At 39.3% G+C, this 19,436-nt stretch overlaps 1 protein-coding gene across 4 annotated transcripts in view; it reads right to left on the reverse strand.

Annotated features, from left to right (window-relative positions):
• Positions 1-1,208: 1,208 nt before the first annotated feature.
• The window catches only part of TADA2A (transcriptional adaptor 2A), a 52,888-nt gene continuing 34,660 nt past the window's right edge, over positions 1,209-19,436 (reverse strand). For 3 of the 4 annotated variants that reach the window (XM_047833616.1, XM_047833617.1, XM_047833619.1), the window contains 8 exons: positions 17,221-17,284; positions 15,134-15,177; positions 11,724-11,834; positions 9,520-9,591; positions 6,336-6,468; positions 5,731-5,774; positions 3,594-3,667; positions 1,209-2,077 (listed from right to left, as the gene is read on the reverse strand). In XM_047833616.1, the coding sequence (XP_047689572.1) occupies positions 1,892-2,077; positions 3,594-3,667; positions 5,731-5,774; positions 6,336-6,468; positions 9,520-9,591; positions 11,724-11,834; positions 15,134-15,177; positions 17,221-17,284 (728 nt within the window). In that variant the 3' untranslated portion in view covers positions 1,209-1,891. The remainder of the gene's footprint in view (positions 2,078-3,593; positions 3,668-5,730; positions 5,775-6,335; positions 6,469-9,519; positions 9,592-11,723; positions 11,835-15,133; positions 15,178-17,220; positions 17,285-19,436) is intronic. The other variant, XM_047833618.1, reaches the window with a different exon arrangement.

A 19,436-nucleotide genomic window follows, 5' to 3' on the forward strand; every position in this document is an offset into this window, starting at 1 on the left:
CTTCCTCACTCCTACTGCTGCCTCCACATCGTCCTCCACCCACCATGTCTGGAACAGTCTCCCACTTCCATCTGCCGTTTTCTCCCTCTCTTCTCGATTGTTTCATTGCTTCAAGAGCTCACCTCTCTCAGGAAGCCTTCCTTAATCAAGGCTAAGGACTCTTGGGACTACAACAGACATCACTTGACATCCATGTCTAATGCACCCCCCACTTTAGAAGAGGAATTAGTTTTCAGGAACAAGAGGCAATCCCTTTATAACCAAGTAGGGGTGATGGTGGTAGAAGAGTACATTTTCTAAGAGATATGACAATGCAAAGAAAAGAGAGCATTTCCACAAGCCACCCTTTTTCAGATTGAAATCCTTTATTCCAATTCTCTGATCCTAAGAGTTTCCTTTTTTTTTTTTTTTTTTTAACGTTTATTTATTTTTGAGAGAGAGAGAGACAGAGCATGAACGGGGGAGGGTCAGAGAGAGGGAGACACAGAATCTGAAACAGGTTCCAGGCTCTGAGCTGTCAGCACAGAGCCCGACGCGAGGCTCGAACCCATGGAACGCGAGATCATGACCCGAGCCGAAGTCGGCCGCCTAACCGACTGAGCCACCCAGGTGCCCCAAGAGTTTCCTTTTCATTTATAACCCCCTAGATAAGTCTATCAGCAAGCTGCATGCATATTTGTATCAGTCAAAAAGTTTGAGCAAATACTTCCACCAAAGTATATATTTTAATTAGATATGTTGAATGCTGAAAGAATTAAGGAATCAGTGAGCTACTGAAGGCTATTTGTGCAGATTCTGAAATTCTTTCTATATACAGCTTTGTTTCTAGCAGAAATGGAATAACCATGACTCTGCGTTTGGCTTATTTTGTAGGAAGGTTTGAGGATCGTTTCAGATATGGTGGGGCTACTCACCCTCATATCTAGTGAGTCTCATATATGAAACTGCTTTACTTTTGTTTTAAAAGTAGCTTTTATTGCAGGCTAGCCTGTCACCATTGAGAAATCAGGGCTCAGGTCTCAATCCAAGCAAAGCTGAGGTTAGTTGTGTCATCTCCATCCTCAAGGGCCTGGTATCCTGGGAAACCCACGGTAAGACCAGGGTGACTCCGGGACACACATGTTAGCAGAGACAGTGCAGCGTGGTGAGGCAGGCATTCAACACCCTAAGTGTGCTTTAGTTACCAGAATATTTGACACACCCACAAATTAAGTAGCAAAACATTTTAATCCATTAATTCTAAAAATAACAGAGACATTTTAACATCCGGTGCCACCTCCTCAAAAGTCTACTGCAGATTAGACAGTCAGACAGCAATGTACAAAGCCAGACATTAAAGGGAAAGATGTAGTTTGGGACAAGACCATCACGGGGAAATTTTCCTTCCCTTTGCTCATAAACAGAAGTTGTCAGCTTAAGAAATCTTCAGAAGAGAAAGCTTTCTCATGCTCCATAACCTTTCTCTTTATTTTAAATCTTTCTGTAATGTTTGAAGGTGAAACAGATAATCAGAAAACCAACCTCCCAAGTACAAAGATCTGAGCTGGACTCCTGGGACTAAAGACTGGTTCATTTCTATTTCTACCAACACTCTGATGTGAGGTACTATGGTTCTTGTTTTAGCTACAAGAGGTGTTAGGAATAAATGCCCACTCACATTTAATAATAGCTTATCTAGCACATAACTCTGCAGCACAATACCAACAACAGGAGTGTTTTAAAGCAGGGCAGAGAAAAAAGTAGGTATTAATACAACTTAAGGTTTCCTTTGTCCTTCCCCTCTTTTTACAATGAGAATTCAGCTCAGAAATGAAACTCTCCAGAATGCCCGTACTGTCCTTTGGCCCACACATTCCAAACTTGTGATTTCTGATCGCAAGCCCTCAGAGCCTCAGGCTTTAGTGATGTATCCTTCTCGGATGAGGAAATCATAGATTTTCCGCGTTTTGTTCACATCTATCTTGATGAGTGCTCTTGCCTGTGCCAGTCTCAAGCCTCCTTGCTTGTTACATTCGTTCAATAGAGCAGATTTGTATTCTAAATAGGCTCCTGGGACCAACCTCACCATCTGACAGAGCTGCAAGACACGGCAAATTTAATAAACATTAACATCTGTCATTCTCGTAATTTAATCCAGTAGGTATAGCCAAAATAAAATTTAAAAAGTGACATCAACCTCCAACTATTTATAGGAGCTGCTGGGTGGCTGGACCACATTCCATTTAGTCTCTTCCTTGGAGAGAATACTCCCTAACGACAGACACTCAGGAAGAGAAAACCAGAGTATGATGCTGGGAGAGCCTTTAGTACCTGTCAGCTGGCTCACCTGGGTTTGTCAAGGAGTCCTAAGTTTGTGTCCAGAGGAGCAGCCTGGGTCCACACAACTCTTGGCCCAGCACATTCCAACACAGCCAGTCAAGGAAGAGCCACAAGGCACGGTAGGGGCGGGGGTGCAGATACTTGGATTCCCAAGTGTGAATCACATTATTTTTAGTATCAGCATAAAGTAGTTGTCCCTGCTTTTGTGATTACATTTCCTACTTTGGAGGAGGAGGAAATACAGAGACCTTGCGAAGAGGCTATTTCAGCGGCTGAAAATCTAGAAAGCTGGCTCCATTCCAGTTCACCTGCCACAGCATCTCATGACAATGAGCAGTGTGAGGTCACCGCTTGTGGGTAAGGATAAAAACTGCTTGAAACCCCAGGCCATTCAATACTTGACTTAGAATGGCCTGTGACCTTCTTCAGCAATACTTAAATATAACATATACTTCTGTCTACTCCCAAACTAATCTTTACTGTTCCTGGGGGATAAATTAAAAGACTAACAGCCCCTACCTACTCCATGACTCTTCCTCACTTGTCTGGAGTGGCAGATGGGGAGACTGATCTTGGGAACTGGAAGAGGAGCACATGAGGAGCAAAAGAGGAACCCCTCTTTTGGAATAGACTTCAGCACTGTGCACATTTTTTTGAAAATACTAGAGGAGGACTCTTTTGAGGCTGGATTTAAATTTTTAAAACAACCAAAAGTAATATGAAGACGAGTCTGATGATTATAGTGGAAAACAAAAGTAGGACATGGCATTTTTAATCAAAATTTGTATCTGATTGTATATGATGATGCAGCCCTTTCTTTACGGCTTATATACATGCTATGGAGACAATTCCAAACATCTTTTAAGTAAGGTTATATTATTTGAATAAGTGTAGGACTTATCTAAGTGACCATTCTAATAGGAAATAAACATTTTCATATAGGAGTTATTTTAGATTTATAAAAAATTAATTTCATTCACATGAAGCACTTAGTAAAGTATTTGGTACATGGTAATGCTCAATAAATGATGGTTGCCTTGATTAGATTTATATATCATATGGTCTTCGAATGGTAGCAGGGTGCTAAGGAAAGGAATTCTCTGAAACTTGCTGAGGTTAGCTCTTCAGCTCTTTAAATTGCAGGACAGACTACAGCTATACATGTATGTCACATGAGCAGAGCCAAACGGGTTGGATCCTATAATGTGTTTTAATGACAATTCAATGAATAATCAACTCTACTCTCTTTCCTTTAGCTCCCTTCTTTTTGTTACCTCCTTTTCTTTTTCATTCAGCTTCTCTGTGCCAGGGAGGCCAGTGAGGTTCAAGGGTGGTGCACTTCGTCTACCTACAGACACAGAAAAAGGTATATATTTTATAGGAGTGCCAATTCCTCAAGTGTAAAGTAGCAAAGTCCACTACAGCCAGGCCACTTAGGTACAAGATCACTATGTCCAGCTGAAAGAAATCTCTCCCCATCACCTCCAGCCTCAGTCTGGTGTGCAACGCAGGCACCCCAACGTTCACCTGAAAATATAAATGGTAATTCACATGCCCTTTGCTCTGCTAAAATACACAATTACATATACCTAAACATCAAATATGACTATTCTTCCTAACCCAGTAGGAGATTCTAAAATCTAAAGCCCAGATGTTATCCAGTTAAAAAAGGTCATATGCTGCCTCACTTGACAGCTGATGAATGGAAATAACAACTCTGCAGGAGAGACATTTCCTAATCCTCACTACTCTGCCAGGAGTACAAGGCAAACATGGTAATTAACCAAGTACCATTTGCCTTCAGATCAAAGGCAGACTGTTAGGCCAGCAAAAGGCCCTTCTTATTTATTATGTGAGGGAATATCTGTTCCTTCCAAAGTAGTCCTGTTTACCTGAAAGATACACACAGAGGAACAATGAGCCATTATATGGCAAACTAGAAGCTGAGGTGAACTCACACACGGGGAAAGAAACCCAAGTATGAGGTCACTGCTCAGGATGGGAAGTTTGATGGACAAAAGTTTTTGGTTTTGTTTTGAATGTATATTTGGGATTAGTGGGGAGATAGATGGGCTGGGTTAGGCAAAAGAAAAGTTTTATTGGTGTTGACTTTTAAGAGGTGGGGAGAGAGAGGAGGGACTGTTATAGGCTGCTCTGCTAGAAAACAGGCTTCTCTATAGGATCAACAATGGGATAAGGGGTTCTCCATAACCAACAGGTCTAGACTCACCCTAAACACTAAAAAAGGGAGACTAAAATCATTTAGTACCTCAACAAAGTTACCAGAGGCTAGGTTGTAATTAATGATCCAGACTTTCTACTTTGCACTGCCTTAGGACCAACTGAGAACATGAAGAGGAGCAAGGAGTCTCCTCAACCTAAACACAGGGGGTGAGAAAGGCTAACACCAGCCTTGGAAGCAACAAAGAATAAATCAGTACAGAATAAATGGTTCAGAAAACACAAATGCCAAATTATTAATTATTATCGTGTCACATTATTGCTGTTTGTATTTCTGTATGTAGATTCAGGGGGCAGGATTAGAAGTATGAAATTTGTAAAAAAAAAAAGTTGGATTCAGCTGTCCTGACTACTCTCTAAAAGGCTCTCTTTTCTAAGTATTAAGAAATAATCACCTGAAACAAAGGAATAAATTTTTAAAAAAGTATTCCTAAAGTAGCCTTCTCTGAGCCTGGTCTAGACCCTGAACCTGAGAGACTTTAAATGGGATCAAAGCTCTACTGTTTCAAGCGTGGTAAAAGTGCAGGTGCATCATCTTTCTGACCAGCTCAGGCTCCACAGTAGCATGGTCTGTGTGCTTTAATAAGGGAAAGTGGCAAATACAGCATATGGAGCAGGGGTGAGAATAACCACCAACAGAACTGGCAAACACCACAATTTTGGATCAGAACTCTAGAACTTATTCCACTCCAAATTACCATTCACTGATTACCAAGAACAAAGGATTACCAGATTATCATATGGCTTAATCTTGCTCTGTCAACTAACCCCAAAATAGAGGACACACCCAAAGAGGTAAAGATAACAAACAAATACCTCAAGTCTCCAAATTATTAAGAAATCCTTGAATTTCTGCTCAGGATACAAAGCCTTTAATTTACCCACTGTGGGACAAATCTCAAAAGCTGTGGTAGGTACAACTGCAGCAAATGAACTGCTCATGAGCATTGGTAAAATAAAGAAAAATCCTCTCTGGAGCTCTTTCTTCCCTTGTCTCTGTACTCAAACCCTGAAGAGACTGAAACTTACTAATGTTTACAAACTGGGATAACACTTACCATTCCTCTGCCTAAGCACACTGCTCACAGAAAGGGGGAAGGGACTACTGGGTGAATCCCTAGAATGAAAACTTCACCATCAAGTCTTGCTCCAGCCTGGAAAAATAATTACCTGAATTCGAAGCCATCGGAATAGAAGGGCTCAGGCCAGAATCACTAGAACAAAGAAGAGGAATTTAACTAATGTCACACCAAAGACGGCAATTTCCAAAAGCCCATGTGGACTGGGTGCCATTTATTAGGTTGGTTACTTTAAAGGGATGTAATGAGACAGACTTCACTGTTTTACAGGATATCCTACTATACTAAACAGGAAGGGAAATCTGTTCCGTGGGGTATAAGAAATTACTTGGATTTGTTAAGAAGACCTCTTAGTCTGGAACATAATGGAGACCAATCACAGGGAAAGGACAAGGACATGATTCACCAATGGAAATCATTCCAGTAGATATGGGGGAGAGAGGAGGCATGGGTGGAGGAATTTTCTAATTTTTAAAAATAAGATCAAAGTAGCAAAGTGGGGGGGGGGCAGCTATGTTCCTCAAAACAGTCAGTACCACAGTTCTGAGACAGACTGCTAAAGTTTTCTGAGTTTTTCTAGCTACCCAATTATTACCTTCTGCCATGTGGGTGGGGTACCCACGGAAATGTCTGAAACTACAAGTAAAAGCCAAAGCATCCAAGAAGATGCTCCTTCTTCCTGGACTAATTACTCACATGTCAGCTTGCCGGCGGAGCCACTGCTGGCAAGCACTACTGTCCTGGATGTACTGGAGAACTTCGGAGAGCATGGTGCGTTTAAGGCGCTCCTCCTCTCGTGTCTTCTTGAGGTGATCATAGGTTCTGGCACCTGAAGGTGTAGATGACACATAATTGCAATGACAATGCAGAACTAACTGAAGGGCTTCCAAACTGACCAGCAAGCAGTTTGCCTTTTTTTGGTTTCCTTTGCAAAACTGCTTCCACAATTATTGTTCTAAGGGCAACGTGATTTCCCTTAGTTTGAAATCCCTTTTTTGACAAGAAATGATTAATATTTTTATTCTTTTTCTAGCTTTAAGAAATCTGTGGACGGGGGGTGCCTGGGTGGCTCTATTGGTTAAGTGTCTGACTTCAGCTCAGGTCATGATCTTTTGGTTTATAGGTTTGAGTCCCACATTGGGCTCTGTGCTGACAGCTCAGAGTCTTGAGCCTGCTTTGGATTCTGCGTCTCTATGTCCCTTCTCCACTCACACTCTGTCTCTCTCAAAATCAATAAATAAACATTAAAAAAAGGAAAAGAAAAGAAAAGGAAAGGAAAGAAAAAAGAGAAGAAAAGAAAAGAGAAGAGAAAAGAAAAGAGAAGAAAAAGAAAAGGAAAGGAAAGAAATACAAGTTTGGGGGCAGGGGCACCTGGCTGGCTCACTGGGTGGAACACGCAACTCTTGATCTTGGGGCTGTTAAGTTCCAGCCCCATGTCAGGTGTAGAGATTACTTAAAAATAAAATCTTAAAGAAAAAAAGAAAGAGAAATATGGGGGCAAAAACCTGCAAAACAGAGAAGTACAAAGAAAGTAAGAGTCACTCATATATCCCACTTCCAAAGAGGAACTTAAAATACTATCACATTTGCATCCTTTTGTATTTTTTCTATCTATATGTTTTCCGAAGTTACACAAGGTTTATGAGCATACTCTGCTTTAAAAACCAATTAAAATTACAAATAAAAATAAGTCCTCATTGATTAGCACTATTTCTTTCCCTTCTTTCCCAGAGGCAATCAATATTGGGTAATCAAAACCTGGTATCAGTGTCTCTTATGTACATCTTGTCAAACAAAACCTTTGTGGTGTTTTCTACACATTAACAAAGCTGTACAGATTCCAAAGTTCCAAACCATATTCCATAAAGCCCAGGATATCATGAAAATATCTCAGGGGTTACTGTAAAGAGCAAAGGCACCACCACGTACTGGTGGTCCTGGGTTCCATACATGACCTGTACCACCGGAATTCAAAATAGTTTCACTTTCATCTTATTTATAGACTAGGTTCTACATAAAATTCCATTTTGAAATGGTTTCTGTTGTTAAAAATAAAGAACCATTACACGAGGCTGAATTTACACCCAATAAGGCTACTTCTTATGGGAAGTGGGCAGTAGCTTTCAACCAACAGGAAGGAGGGAATGTTAAAGATCTTTCCAATAAAACAACAGAAACTGCCATTTATTGAGCATTTGAGCCAGGTACTGTGCTATGTGTTTATGCATTATTTTAATTTAACCTTATTAGCTCTAAGAGACTTGGAAAACTGAAATCTAAACAGAGTTACAAATCTGGTAAACAAGAGAGCCAGAATCCAAACCCAACTGGCCCAAGTCTAGACCTCAAGCTCTTAACTACTGTAATCCACTGCCTTCCCTTAGGACCTGGGTCTACTACCTCTTTAACCACTTTATTATTTTATTATTTTTTATTTTTTAAAATTTATATCCAAATTAGTTAGCATACAGTGCAACAATGATTTCAGGAGTAGATTCCTTTGTGCCTCTTACCCATTTAGACCATCCCCCCTCCCACAACCCCTCCAGTAACCCTGTTTGTTCTCCATATTTATGAGTCTCTTCTGTTTTGTCCCCCTCCCGTTTTTATATTATTTTTTTCCCTTCCCTTATGTTCATCTGTTTTGTTTCTTAAAGTCCTCATATGAGTGAAGTCATATGATTTTTGTCTTTCTCTAATTTCACTTAGCATAATACCCTCCAGTTCCATCCACGTAGTTGCAAATGGCAAGATTTCATTCTTTTTTATTGCCGAGTAATACTCCATTGTATGTATGTGTACATATACATATATACATATACGTGTGTGTGTATATATATATATATATATATACACACACGTATATGTATATATATATACATACACACACACCACATCTTCTTTATCCATTCATCCATCGATGGACATTTGGGCTCTTTCCATACTTTGGCTGTTGTTGATAGTGCTGCTATAAACATGGGGGTGCATGTGTCCCTTCAAAACAGTACACCTGTATCCCGTGGATAAATGCCTAGTAGTGCAAATTGCTGGGTTGTAGGGTAGTTCTATTTTTAGTTTTTTGAGGAACTTCCATACTGTTTTCCAGAGTGGCTGCACCAGCTTGCATTCCCATCTTTAACCACTTTAAATCTGTTTCTTCATTACATGGAAATAACAGTGCCGATCTCATAAGTCTGTTATAAGAATCATAGTGTAGGGCCTGGTGCATGGTGAAAGATGCTGGCTGCTATTAATATAAGTATTATTACTACCTCAAAGAACTGGGATGCAAGCATGTAGAACCATTTGAAGCTTGGTTAATACAAATGATCAGACCATGCATTCACAAAATTTTAAAAGGTTGAGGCTAAAATTCAGAATATAAAATCCTTTTCTTAGAGGCCATAGCAGATTCCCACATCTAAAACAGCACCTCTCTTTTGTGTTGTCACTTTTATTTTACCTGAGATAACCATGTAAGGGTATTTATAAGGATTATACACATGAAACTTTACTGGAAAGATCAAAAACTCATTTCAAAAAAGGAAAACTTGTTTTAAAAAAATTCACAAAGCCTCAGAGACTTCCTTTATGTGTTTAGAAGACACTTGCAGGGAAACCTGGGTGGGTTAGCCGGCTGAGCATCTGACTCTTGACTTCAGCTCAGGTCATGATCTCATGGCTGTAAGATAGAGCCCTGCATTGGGCTCTGCAGTGGACATGGAGCCTGCTTGGCATTCTCTCTTACTCTCCCTCTCTCTCTGCCCCTCCTCCACTCACATTCTCTTTCTTTCCCTCTCTTTTTCTCAAAAAAAAAAAAAAAAAAAAATCCAAGAAGACACTTGCCCACTGATATAATGTGTAACTTAAGCGTACTTACTACAAAAATTGGTAATGCCTGCTGTTCTGTATTCCTGGAGCCTCTTGATCTCCCTTCGGAGTTCAAATTCCACTGTTTATCCCAAAAAGAATGAAGGAGAAAAATTGGAAAGCCAAAATCAACATTAAGAGGAATACTTCTGCTTTTGAGTATTTTCAGTAATTCTGTCTTATATAAAAGACTGGGCAATTACATTTGGGGAATCCTATATAATGATGACATTTCATTAGAAATTTTACCCAAGAGGGGTGCCTGGGTGGCTCAGTTGGTTAAGCATCCAACTCTTGATTTCAGCTCAGGTCATGATCTCATGGTTCATGAGTCTGAGCTCCACATCAGGCTCTGTGCTGACAGTGTGGAGCCTGCTTGGGATTCCCTCTCCCTCTCTCTCTCCCCTCCCCTACTCACACTCTCTCTCCCTCAAAATAAATAAACTTAAAAAAAAAAAAAAAAAGAAAAGAAATGTTACCAAAAGCTCAGAAAAACCTACTCTAGCTATCTTTTGGCTACCATCTCCAGCTGGAGAAAGCAGCTGGAAACGTCTCCCAGAAGGTGGTACAATGAACTGGCTGAATTCATTAGCTACAGAAGTAACGAATTAATTTTTTTAAACAACTAAGTTTCCTTGCTCTGTTTATCCTCTATTTATCTATCCAAATAACCAAATTCTTTTATAAAAGCTATCTCTGCTATTACTTGATGTGGCCCTTTTATAAGCAAAGGACAAAAGCTCTGTGCTCAAGTCCCAGATAGCTTCTTTACAGCTTTTCTCCTATAGGAACAAAAGAGCATTGTTTTCCATAAACCAAAGATTTCTGCTTCCTCTGAGTGGACAGATCAGGTTGTATTGCTTGCGTTATTATGTGATAGAACATTCAAATTTGGGTGCTTTGAAACAGAGGATGAAGGAAGAGCCCAGACAATTCATGGGGTGTAGTTCTTTGGAGTGACACATGAACCAGGGATGGCACAAACTGGGACAGGAAATAAAGGATCAGTCACCTAGTGCAAACCACACAAAGAATGCCAACCAAACAGGGTGTTTGATGAGGACAACCAACCAGGCTCAGATAAATGCCTATAATGCCATGCAACAAATAATTGCATGATGAGAACAGGGTAAGAGTCTTGGTAAAGCATTTTCCCTAAATTTGAGGGTCAAATACATAAATCTCACAATGAAACATACAGACTAAGCTGCCCAGTCCAGATTATTTTAAAGTGTAGGCCTTACTGCCTTAACAACTTCAATTTTTTTATAGTGAAAAATCAAATAGTAACTGGGCAAAGGTCTCTCAGAAAGATAGGCAAGAGGATGATGGAAGTACTGGGTTGGCTCAGTCGGTAGAGCATGAGACTCTTGAGCTCAGGGTTGTGAGTTCGAGCCCCATGTTGGGCACAGAGATTACTTAAGGAAATAAAAAAACATTGTTTTTAATTAAAAAAGAGAAAGAAAGGGGGAGGGGAGGGGTACCTGGGTGGCTCAGTCGGTTAAGCATCAGACTTCAGCTCAGGTCATGATCTCATAGCTTACGGGTTCGAGCCCCGCACTGGGCTCTGTGCTGACAGCTCAGAGCCTGGAGCCTACTTCGGGTTGTGTGTCTCCCTCTCTGACCTTCCCCCGCTCATGCTCTGTCTCTCTCTCTCTCAAGACCAAATAAACATTAAAAATAAATACATTAAAAAAAAAAGAGAGAGAGAATGATCGAAGTACTATCTCCATGAGTCATCCAAATCTTGTCCCCATTTTAAGAACTACTTTTAATGCTAACATATTTATGAATAAAATGATACGATGTCTTGGATTTGCTTCAAAATAATCCAGTTGAGCACGGGAGAAGAGGGGGTGATAGAAATGAAACTGGATGTGTTAATTGCTGAAGCTGAGTGATGGATACATGGGTGTTCATTACACTGTCAGACCTACTTTTATATATATTTGAAAACTCCCATAATAAAAAGTCAGGGGAGAAACTATAAAACTACTTTTTATCTGGGGAAAAAAGAAAGCTTCCAGGCTTTTAACCTCTTTTGTCCCACCCCCAAGTCATTTCAAGGTAATAAAGGGGAAGAAAAGATAAAAATATTCATTTATTTATCATTTATTCATAGAACTTCACCTAAAACATACCATTATCTCTATTTATATAAACACACACATACACAAACACAAAATATTTGCACAAAGTTTAAAAAGCACCTACATGCATGGCTTTCAATGAACTTGTCATGTTCCACTGGCCCCACTATCCTTGCAAATCGTCTCATTGTTTCATAAAGGTCTTGGACTTCCTTGGGATACCGCCGTTCCATTACTACAGAGAAAATAAAACACAACCATGCCATAGAGAATATAAAAATTTCTAAGTTAGAGTCTGTGTTTCTTTTACTAGAAGTCAAATGGAAGGATACTATGCCTAACCTCACATGACTAATTTACCCATGACAGGAAGCAAACAGGAAAGCCAAGAATGCAAAACATTAATCATAATGATAACAGCATCACAGTGACTATCACACAGGGATGCTGTTATCACTGGAGAATTGAAGGTCATCTGCATTACTGAGCACCCAGCTGACCTCCGCACCTCAGTCTGTTAATCTGTACAGGGGCAGGGACTGCTGGCAGTAATGGGAAAGACAATTAAAGGCAGATCATGCATTCTTAGGAACAATGTTGGGCAGAATTTTGGTATGAACTACCACAGGAAAACAAGGGAAGTGCATGTAGAAGGGGTAGGTTAGCCTAGAAAAAATGTGTGCTCTCTTTCTAATGAAGTTATATTTTGGTAATTATCATCTAAGTAAATGGTCATAGCATCCTGTATATACAGGTTCCTGATCCTCAGGTAGTTAACTCTGAGGATCACTAATGACCAAATTTCTAATAAAAAGAAGTATCAGCGAAGAGGATGGGGAGTAAAACCTACAAACAATTAAGTGGTAGGTTGGAAGTGCCAGGAACTGCTACTTGGTCATTTCCATCAGAAGAACTACACCAAAACCAGGTGATTAGATGAATTAGTAACTACTGATTAGATGAGCTGATTAGTAACTAAACTAATTCTGCGTACTTTTCCACTATAGATACAGGCTTTCACTTAAGATCGTTATTGAAATTGAGTTTCTTTTCAGTTCCATCTCTTCCCTTGTAGGAGACACTCTTATCCACAAATTCCAGGTGCTGATTTGATGGGCAGCCACAGATTATTTTCACTACCAAAAAACTCTCAAAACCAAAAGCAAAAAAAAAAAACCCTGCAGGGATAGTACAGAAAAATTTGGAGTAAAAATTTTAAATTTGATGGAAAAACCCCCTGCCTATGATATGAAGGTCACATACACTCACTATAATGGTAGTTGAAAACTCTGAAATCACATTGCACATGCTGCGTTTTTCTCAGAAGCAACAGAGCCTCCTCTCAGCTCTACACGTACAGTTAAAAGAATATAATCAAGCTAAACTGACCTGTGTTTACCAGCTGAGAACAGAATTTACATGAGTCAAGTTCTACTATGAGTAAAGGTCAAAATCCTATTGACCTGATATTGAAAACCCAGGCATTCAGACACAGGAACCCACTACTGTAGCTACAAGAATATGACCAATTATTGTCTATAAAAAGGGCAATGGAAATCTGATTGTGAGTTATTTTTGCAAACCCACAGTTCTCAATGAGGTTAAACAGGCAAGGAATATAAATTGATACAACCATTTTTTGGAAAGCAATCTGGCAGCACATGTCAAGCATTTTTAATGATCATATTCTTTGACCTATTAACTCCACTTCTGGGAATCCACCTTAAAAAAAATTCTATGGGACACGTGAGTGGCTCTGTCGATTAAACTTCCGACTCTTAAAAAAATTTTTTTTTAATGTTTGTTTATTTTTGAGAGAGAGAGAGACAGAGCACGAGCGGGGGAGGGGCAGAGAGAGAGAGGGAGACACAGAATCCGAAGCAGGCTCCGGGCTCCGAGCTGTCAGCACAGAGCCCAACATGGGGCTCAAACTCATGGACAGTGAGATCATGACCTGGGCCGAAGTCAGACACCCAACTGACGGAGCCACCCAAGCGCCCCTAAACTTCCAACTCATGATTTTGGCTCAGATCATGATCTCACGGTTTGTGAGCTCGAGCCCTGCACTGGGCTCCGCGCTGACAGCAGGGAGCCTGTTTGGGATTCTCTCTCTGTCTCTCTCTTTCTCTCCCTGACCCTCCCTCACTCACTCTCTCTCTCAAAATAAATAAACATTAAAAAATTCTAAATATATATAAAGCTTTATTCACAAATGCATCAGAGAATTATGTATGATGATTTAAAAAACTAAATACCTAATAATAAAAGATAAGCCTATTATTTAACTATTAAGAGTGACGTCCTCAGAACACCACAATCACTTGAAAAAGTGTAACAGAAAGTGAAAAAAAATGTCACATTATGATCACAAAAACATTTAACCCATGACTGGCTGACCTGCACCCTATAATGGCACAGAGTGTCAAGCCCTATAAAATTCTATCAACTAGGATACAAAGCACAATAATCATCAGGTACTTTTACAAAAAAGAATACTGTGACATATGAGTATTATAAACATTTCTATAAAAATGTTGTAATTATGAGATCATAATTCTTATTTGCTGAACAAACTGCAGTGTAGAAGAAGAAAAAGTACAGGGACTCTTTCTGCTCAGCCTAGGTAACTTCAATATTTAAAACAGTAACATCAAAGTGAACATTCACTTAAAAATCATTATAGTTTCACTCTCACCATCATACAGAGCTAAATGTCTTCTGTGTCCACTACCATGCACAATACGGGTTGACTTTTTCCATAAAAATGTTTAACAACCTGATGATCACGGTTGTGTTTAACATATAGTTCCTATCCAGTTCCAGAAAATGACCCATTAATATTCATGCTGTAATTACTATACTACTTTAAAAAAAGGAATTATCATATAAATGTTGATCAGATATTAATGATTCTTAACTCTCACTATGTAACAGAACTGCCTTAAAGATATTTTAAAAATAAAGATGTTCTAGCACTAATCCTCAGAGATTCTGAATTAATAGTCTGAGTTGATACCCAGGCATGAGAATTTTTTAAAGCTTCTTACATGATATGTTGGGGCGCCTGGCTGGCTCAGTCAGTAGGTCATGTGACTCTTGATCTTGGGGTCACGTATTAAGCCCCACGCTAAGTGTGAAGATTGCTTAAAAAAAAAAAAAGGCTCCCGATTGATGCTAATATGCAAGTTGAATTAAGAACTACTGCCATAGGGGCGCCTGGGTGGCGCAGTCGGTTAAGCGTCCGACTTCAGCCAGGTCACGATCTCGCGGTCCGCGGGTTCGAGCCCCGCGTCGGGCTCTGGGCTGTTGGCTCGGAGCCTGGAGCCTGTTTCCGATTCTGTGTCTCCCTCTCTCTCTGCCCCTCCCCGGTTCATGCTCTGTCTCTCTCTGTCGCAAAGATAAATAAACGTTGGAAAAAAAAAAAAATTAAAAAAAAAAAAAAAAAAAAAAGAACTACTGCCATAAATGATTTGTTCAAAACTGTTCAATAATGTTGGAAGAAATTTTAAAATAAAGAAAGCAGCTAATACTTACATTGAAACTTTCTAAGGTTGATTAATCCATGGTCTCTTATAATTCTAGGATGAAAACCACAATAATGTTTATTATAATTAGTTTCACATTTAATACTTCTTCCACATGCAGCTTTTACTAGGCATTTGAAACACTATGGGGTGGAATATTGCGGTTCAAAGACGTTACTCCTCACAAGTTTCTGAAGGGCAGTGAGTCTGCTAACACAATTTTAGGCTTTCAACCATCATATATTTTTCCTTTCCTTGGACATGGTAGACTCTCAATAACTATTTGCTGGATGAATGAATGAACACTCAAAAATACTGAAAAACACATCTGTAACTTGGCATGAAACAGAAGGGAGTCTGTGTCCATGTGATAAGAATTAAACTATTCAATTTAGGGAATTGATAATTGAGAATAGCCATTTAAGGGAAATAGCTAAACCATAAAATGGCACCATGATCATACATTCAACATTTATAACCGTACATGTGTACATTCACATAATGCTTTAAACCTATTTGAAATAAGTATCATGCATGTTTAATGGAAGTGTCTCCATAAAACATAAGATCAAACAGCAACCTCAACCACTGAGTTCTACAATACTGTTGAGCTTGAATTATGTGTTTTAAGCAAAACAGAATTTAAGTAAACCATGTGTCTGGAACCTTTCATTTTATATCACATGTATTTATTTATTTTTTTAATGTTTACTATTTTTGAGAGAGAGAGACAGAGAGCAAGCAGGGAAGGGGCAGAGAGAGAGGGAGACACAGAATAGGAAGCAGGCTCCAGGCTCTAAGCTGTCAGCAGAGGCCGATGTGGGGCTCAAACTCACAGACCGAGAGATCATGACCTGAGCTGTAGTCGGCCGCCCAACCGACTGAGCCATCCAGGCGCCCTATCACTCGTATTTATCACTAGTAATGAAGCTTCTCACAACAACTGGATAATTTTCTTCAGCACTTCTCAGAACACACAGAGAATAAGCTTTACTTTAGGTCACATCTTGGTCCCTCAAGAGTGCCTCCCAAGTCCTATTCCTGTTTTTGTTGTTGTGATGTCACTGTGTTTCTACTCTGTAACATCATGACAACATGCATTCACACTCATACCCTCTGCATACCCTTCTCTGAATTGTTAAAAGTCTCTGTAATCTAACTGCTAAAATTGTCTGGGATCCATTAATTTCTCAATCTGAATGTATGCTTTTTGTTCTGCTGCAAAGAGAAGGAAGAACTTGAGAGTGTCTGAAAATTGTTCAGAATTTTTTGAAATCCTCCTGAGTAAGACTTCTCAAAAAAATGAGCCATTAGAATGGAGCATTAAAGGAGCACTTGGGTGGCTCTGTTGGGTAAGTGTCTGACTCTTCATTTCAGCTCAGGCCATGATCTCATGGTTCGTGATATCAAGCCCCGTACTGGGCTCTATATTAACAGCATGGAGCCTGCTTAGGATTCATTCTCTCTCTCTCTCTCTCTCTCTCTCTCTCTCTCTCTCTCTCTCTCTTTCTGTCCCAATACCGTTTGCACTCTCTCTCAAAATAAATAAATAAACATTAAAAAAATGAGAGCATTAAAAGAAGCATAACAATTCTATAACAACTTGAATTTAACTGTTCCTGTTTTCTTTAAAATAGTGTACCCATATTAGGGGTGCCTGGGTGGCTCAGTCGGTTAAGTGTCTGATTGGTTTCGGCTCAGGTCATGATCTCACGGTTCATGGGTTTGAGCCCCACATCAGGCTTCATGCTGACAGTGTGGATCCTGCTTGGGTTTCTCTCCCTTTCCTTTTTTCTGCCCCTCCCCTACTTGCTCTCTCTCAAAAAAAAAAAAAAACAACCACAAAACAAACAAAAAAACAGTGTACCCATATTACTCAATGACCATCATAACATCAAGAAAAGGTAAGGAAGGTGGAGGCAAAAAAAGGACAAGTATTATTACCTCCATTTGACAGATGGAAAAATTAAGGATCAAGGAATATCATTGTCTTCCTCAAGGTGACAAGATGAGTCACAAGTAGAATGTTCTTATGGGCTATATGTGGTATTCAATACTGCATACCTGAAAGAAGGCAGGATGGTTTTCTGTACTTACTTTTTTCGCCTTTGTCTCTCCTTTAACCTGGAATGATAGATATCTACTACAGCCATCTTCAGAGCTATAAACAAACAGACATATGCATAGATATAAAGCCAAGACAAAAATAAGTCTTTTACCCAAACTGTCCTAAACTTTGAACATCATATTGCTTACTATTCCACACACACTGGTCTAGGCAATTTGTCTCTTGGAAACAAAAATGTCCTAGGATACTGAATTTCTTTATCAGTAAATTACAGTGAAGTTCTTTTTTTCCTGTGTACACATCTTATATGGCATCTCCTACAGATAACAACTTGTACTTTTTACTGAATACCTCTTTTGGCCATGCCTTGTGAGGTATATTACTAGCTTTAATATAAAAGGAGTCTGAACTTTGGTGACACACAGGCTAGACATTGCATCTATTAGAATAGCCATAAAAATGAATACTGACTGGAGTTATGACCTCACAGGTACAAGTTCAGTAGACAATGTCAAAACAAGACTGATGTAAATATCGTATAGGAGAGACATTTTCCCGGAGTAGCAGTTTTGAGTTGGGGAGCAACAACTATTTACGGGATGGTTTTGCATTCAGTACTAAAAAGTTCCACTAAATAGCCTAACAACCCCAAAGCTATGGCCTGCTTTGCCACCCACATGTTCCAATCCTTTCCTGGCTTTAGTCTCATGTTAAGGGCATGGGGAATTAGGAGAAAACAGACAGCAAAAGGTTTCCTCAATATAATAGTTCTGGTTCTCTTTCTTTCCCCAGCCAATTTTTCCATCTTCAGAATTCTTCAGGGTTCTATTCTCATCTTTCTTTTCACCCCTTACCTTATTCCTATAAACTCAGCCACTCCTATGGTTCTGGGTACCATCAAAAATATAATCTCACACTCAGATATTTATTTTAAGCTCCAGACCCTATCTGGATATCTCTACTCACATGTCTTCAGTTACAAACTTATACTCTACCTCTTCCCCAAACTCTGCTGTCCAAGACAGAAATCAATGGGACTCTCCCTCCTGTCTCTCCGTATCTAGTCAGTGAGTCTTATCTATTCTGAATGCTTCAGTCTCTCAAATTTCTCTCTTCCTATTTGTCCCTAATCCTATTCTTTAGCTTAGCCATCTTGTGTCCCCTAGATCACTTCATGTACTCTTTTAATAACTCCATTCCTGCCTTATGCTAATTCAACCCTTCATATGGTACCAGGGTAATGTTTTTAAGCATAATCCGCAGGTGTATTTCCCTTGTTGATAATTTTTCAGTGGCTTCCCATCTACTCACTGGAGTTCAAACCCTCGCATATTATATAAAACCTCTTACTGTCTTGAATCTGCCTATTTTCCCAGTCTCATGTCTTACCATTCCCTTATATGCCCTATATACCATGCACGCAAAACAATCTGCCCTAGATCACACAGCTGCTAAGTGCAGAGCAGGTATCCAAACCCAGATAGTCTGGTTCTAAGGCCTCGAGTAGGAAAGACACTGAAACCGCCCAACATGTTTACTTTCTCTGTGTTAGTCCGAAATTCTAAATCTGGCTTATCTAACAATGAAATATGTGTTAAAAAAACACTCAGAAGTAAAAAGTCCCACAAGTTTACAATCTGAAGACCCTCTAAAGTTATGAAATAAAGACCAACCATTAACAGCTCTAGAAGAAAATATGAAGACTACTTAACTTAGCACTATGCTATATTAAACAATTCTTCTTATCCATAGTCTACGATTCTGAAGGAAACTTAAAATTTAATGATTTTAGTAGATTCTGGAACTATCTTAAGTTGTTAACTTGTTATCTCCTTAGAATTTGTGTAAGTTGAGAGTTTGGTGGGTTTTACTTTAATTACTGAATGTATTCACAGAAGAAAGAGATTCTAGAGCAAACATAATGACCTGACATGTGTCCTTTGAAAAATAAAATATGCTATTCAAAGGTCAGGTAGTATAATTCTTAACACACCAAGTCTCACAGCAAAGGATTTATTAGATATGACAATCACATCTTCCAGGATAGTGAGCTTCGTTCCAAAATAGAGCCTAGAGCCTCTGTAATACTGATAAACAAAAAAGGTAATAGAATATCATTGCTCATCAGAAGGATGTGTGATACAAATTCAAGTTTACCCTATGGGGGCAATGAATCAACACAGATTTACATGTTATTCTAGAGTAACTTTTAAACCTTCTTTTCTTTTTTTTTTTTTTTTAATTT

This window comes from Prionailurus viverrinus, chromosome E1 (assembly GCF_022837055.1).
Source record: "Prionailurus viverrinus isolate Anna chromosome E1, UM_Priviv_1.0, whole genome shotgun sequence".
In the NCBI taxonomy this organism is placed as follows: Eukaryota; Metazoa; Chordata; class Mammalia; order Carnivora; family Felidae; genus Prionailurus; species Prionailurus viverrinus.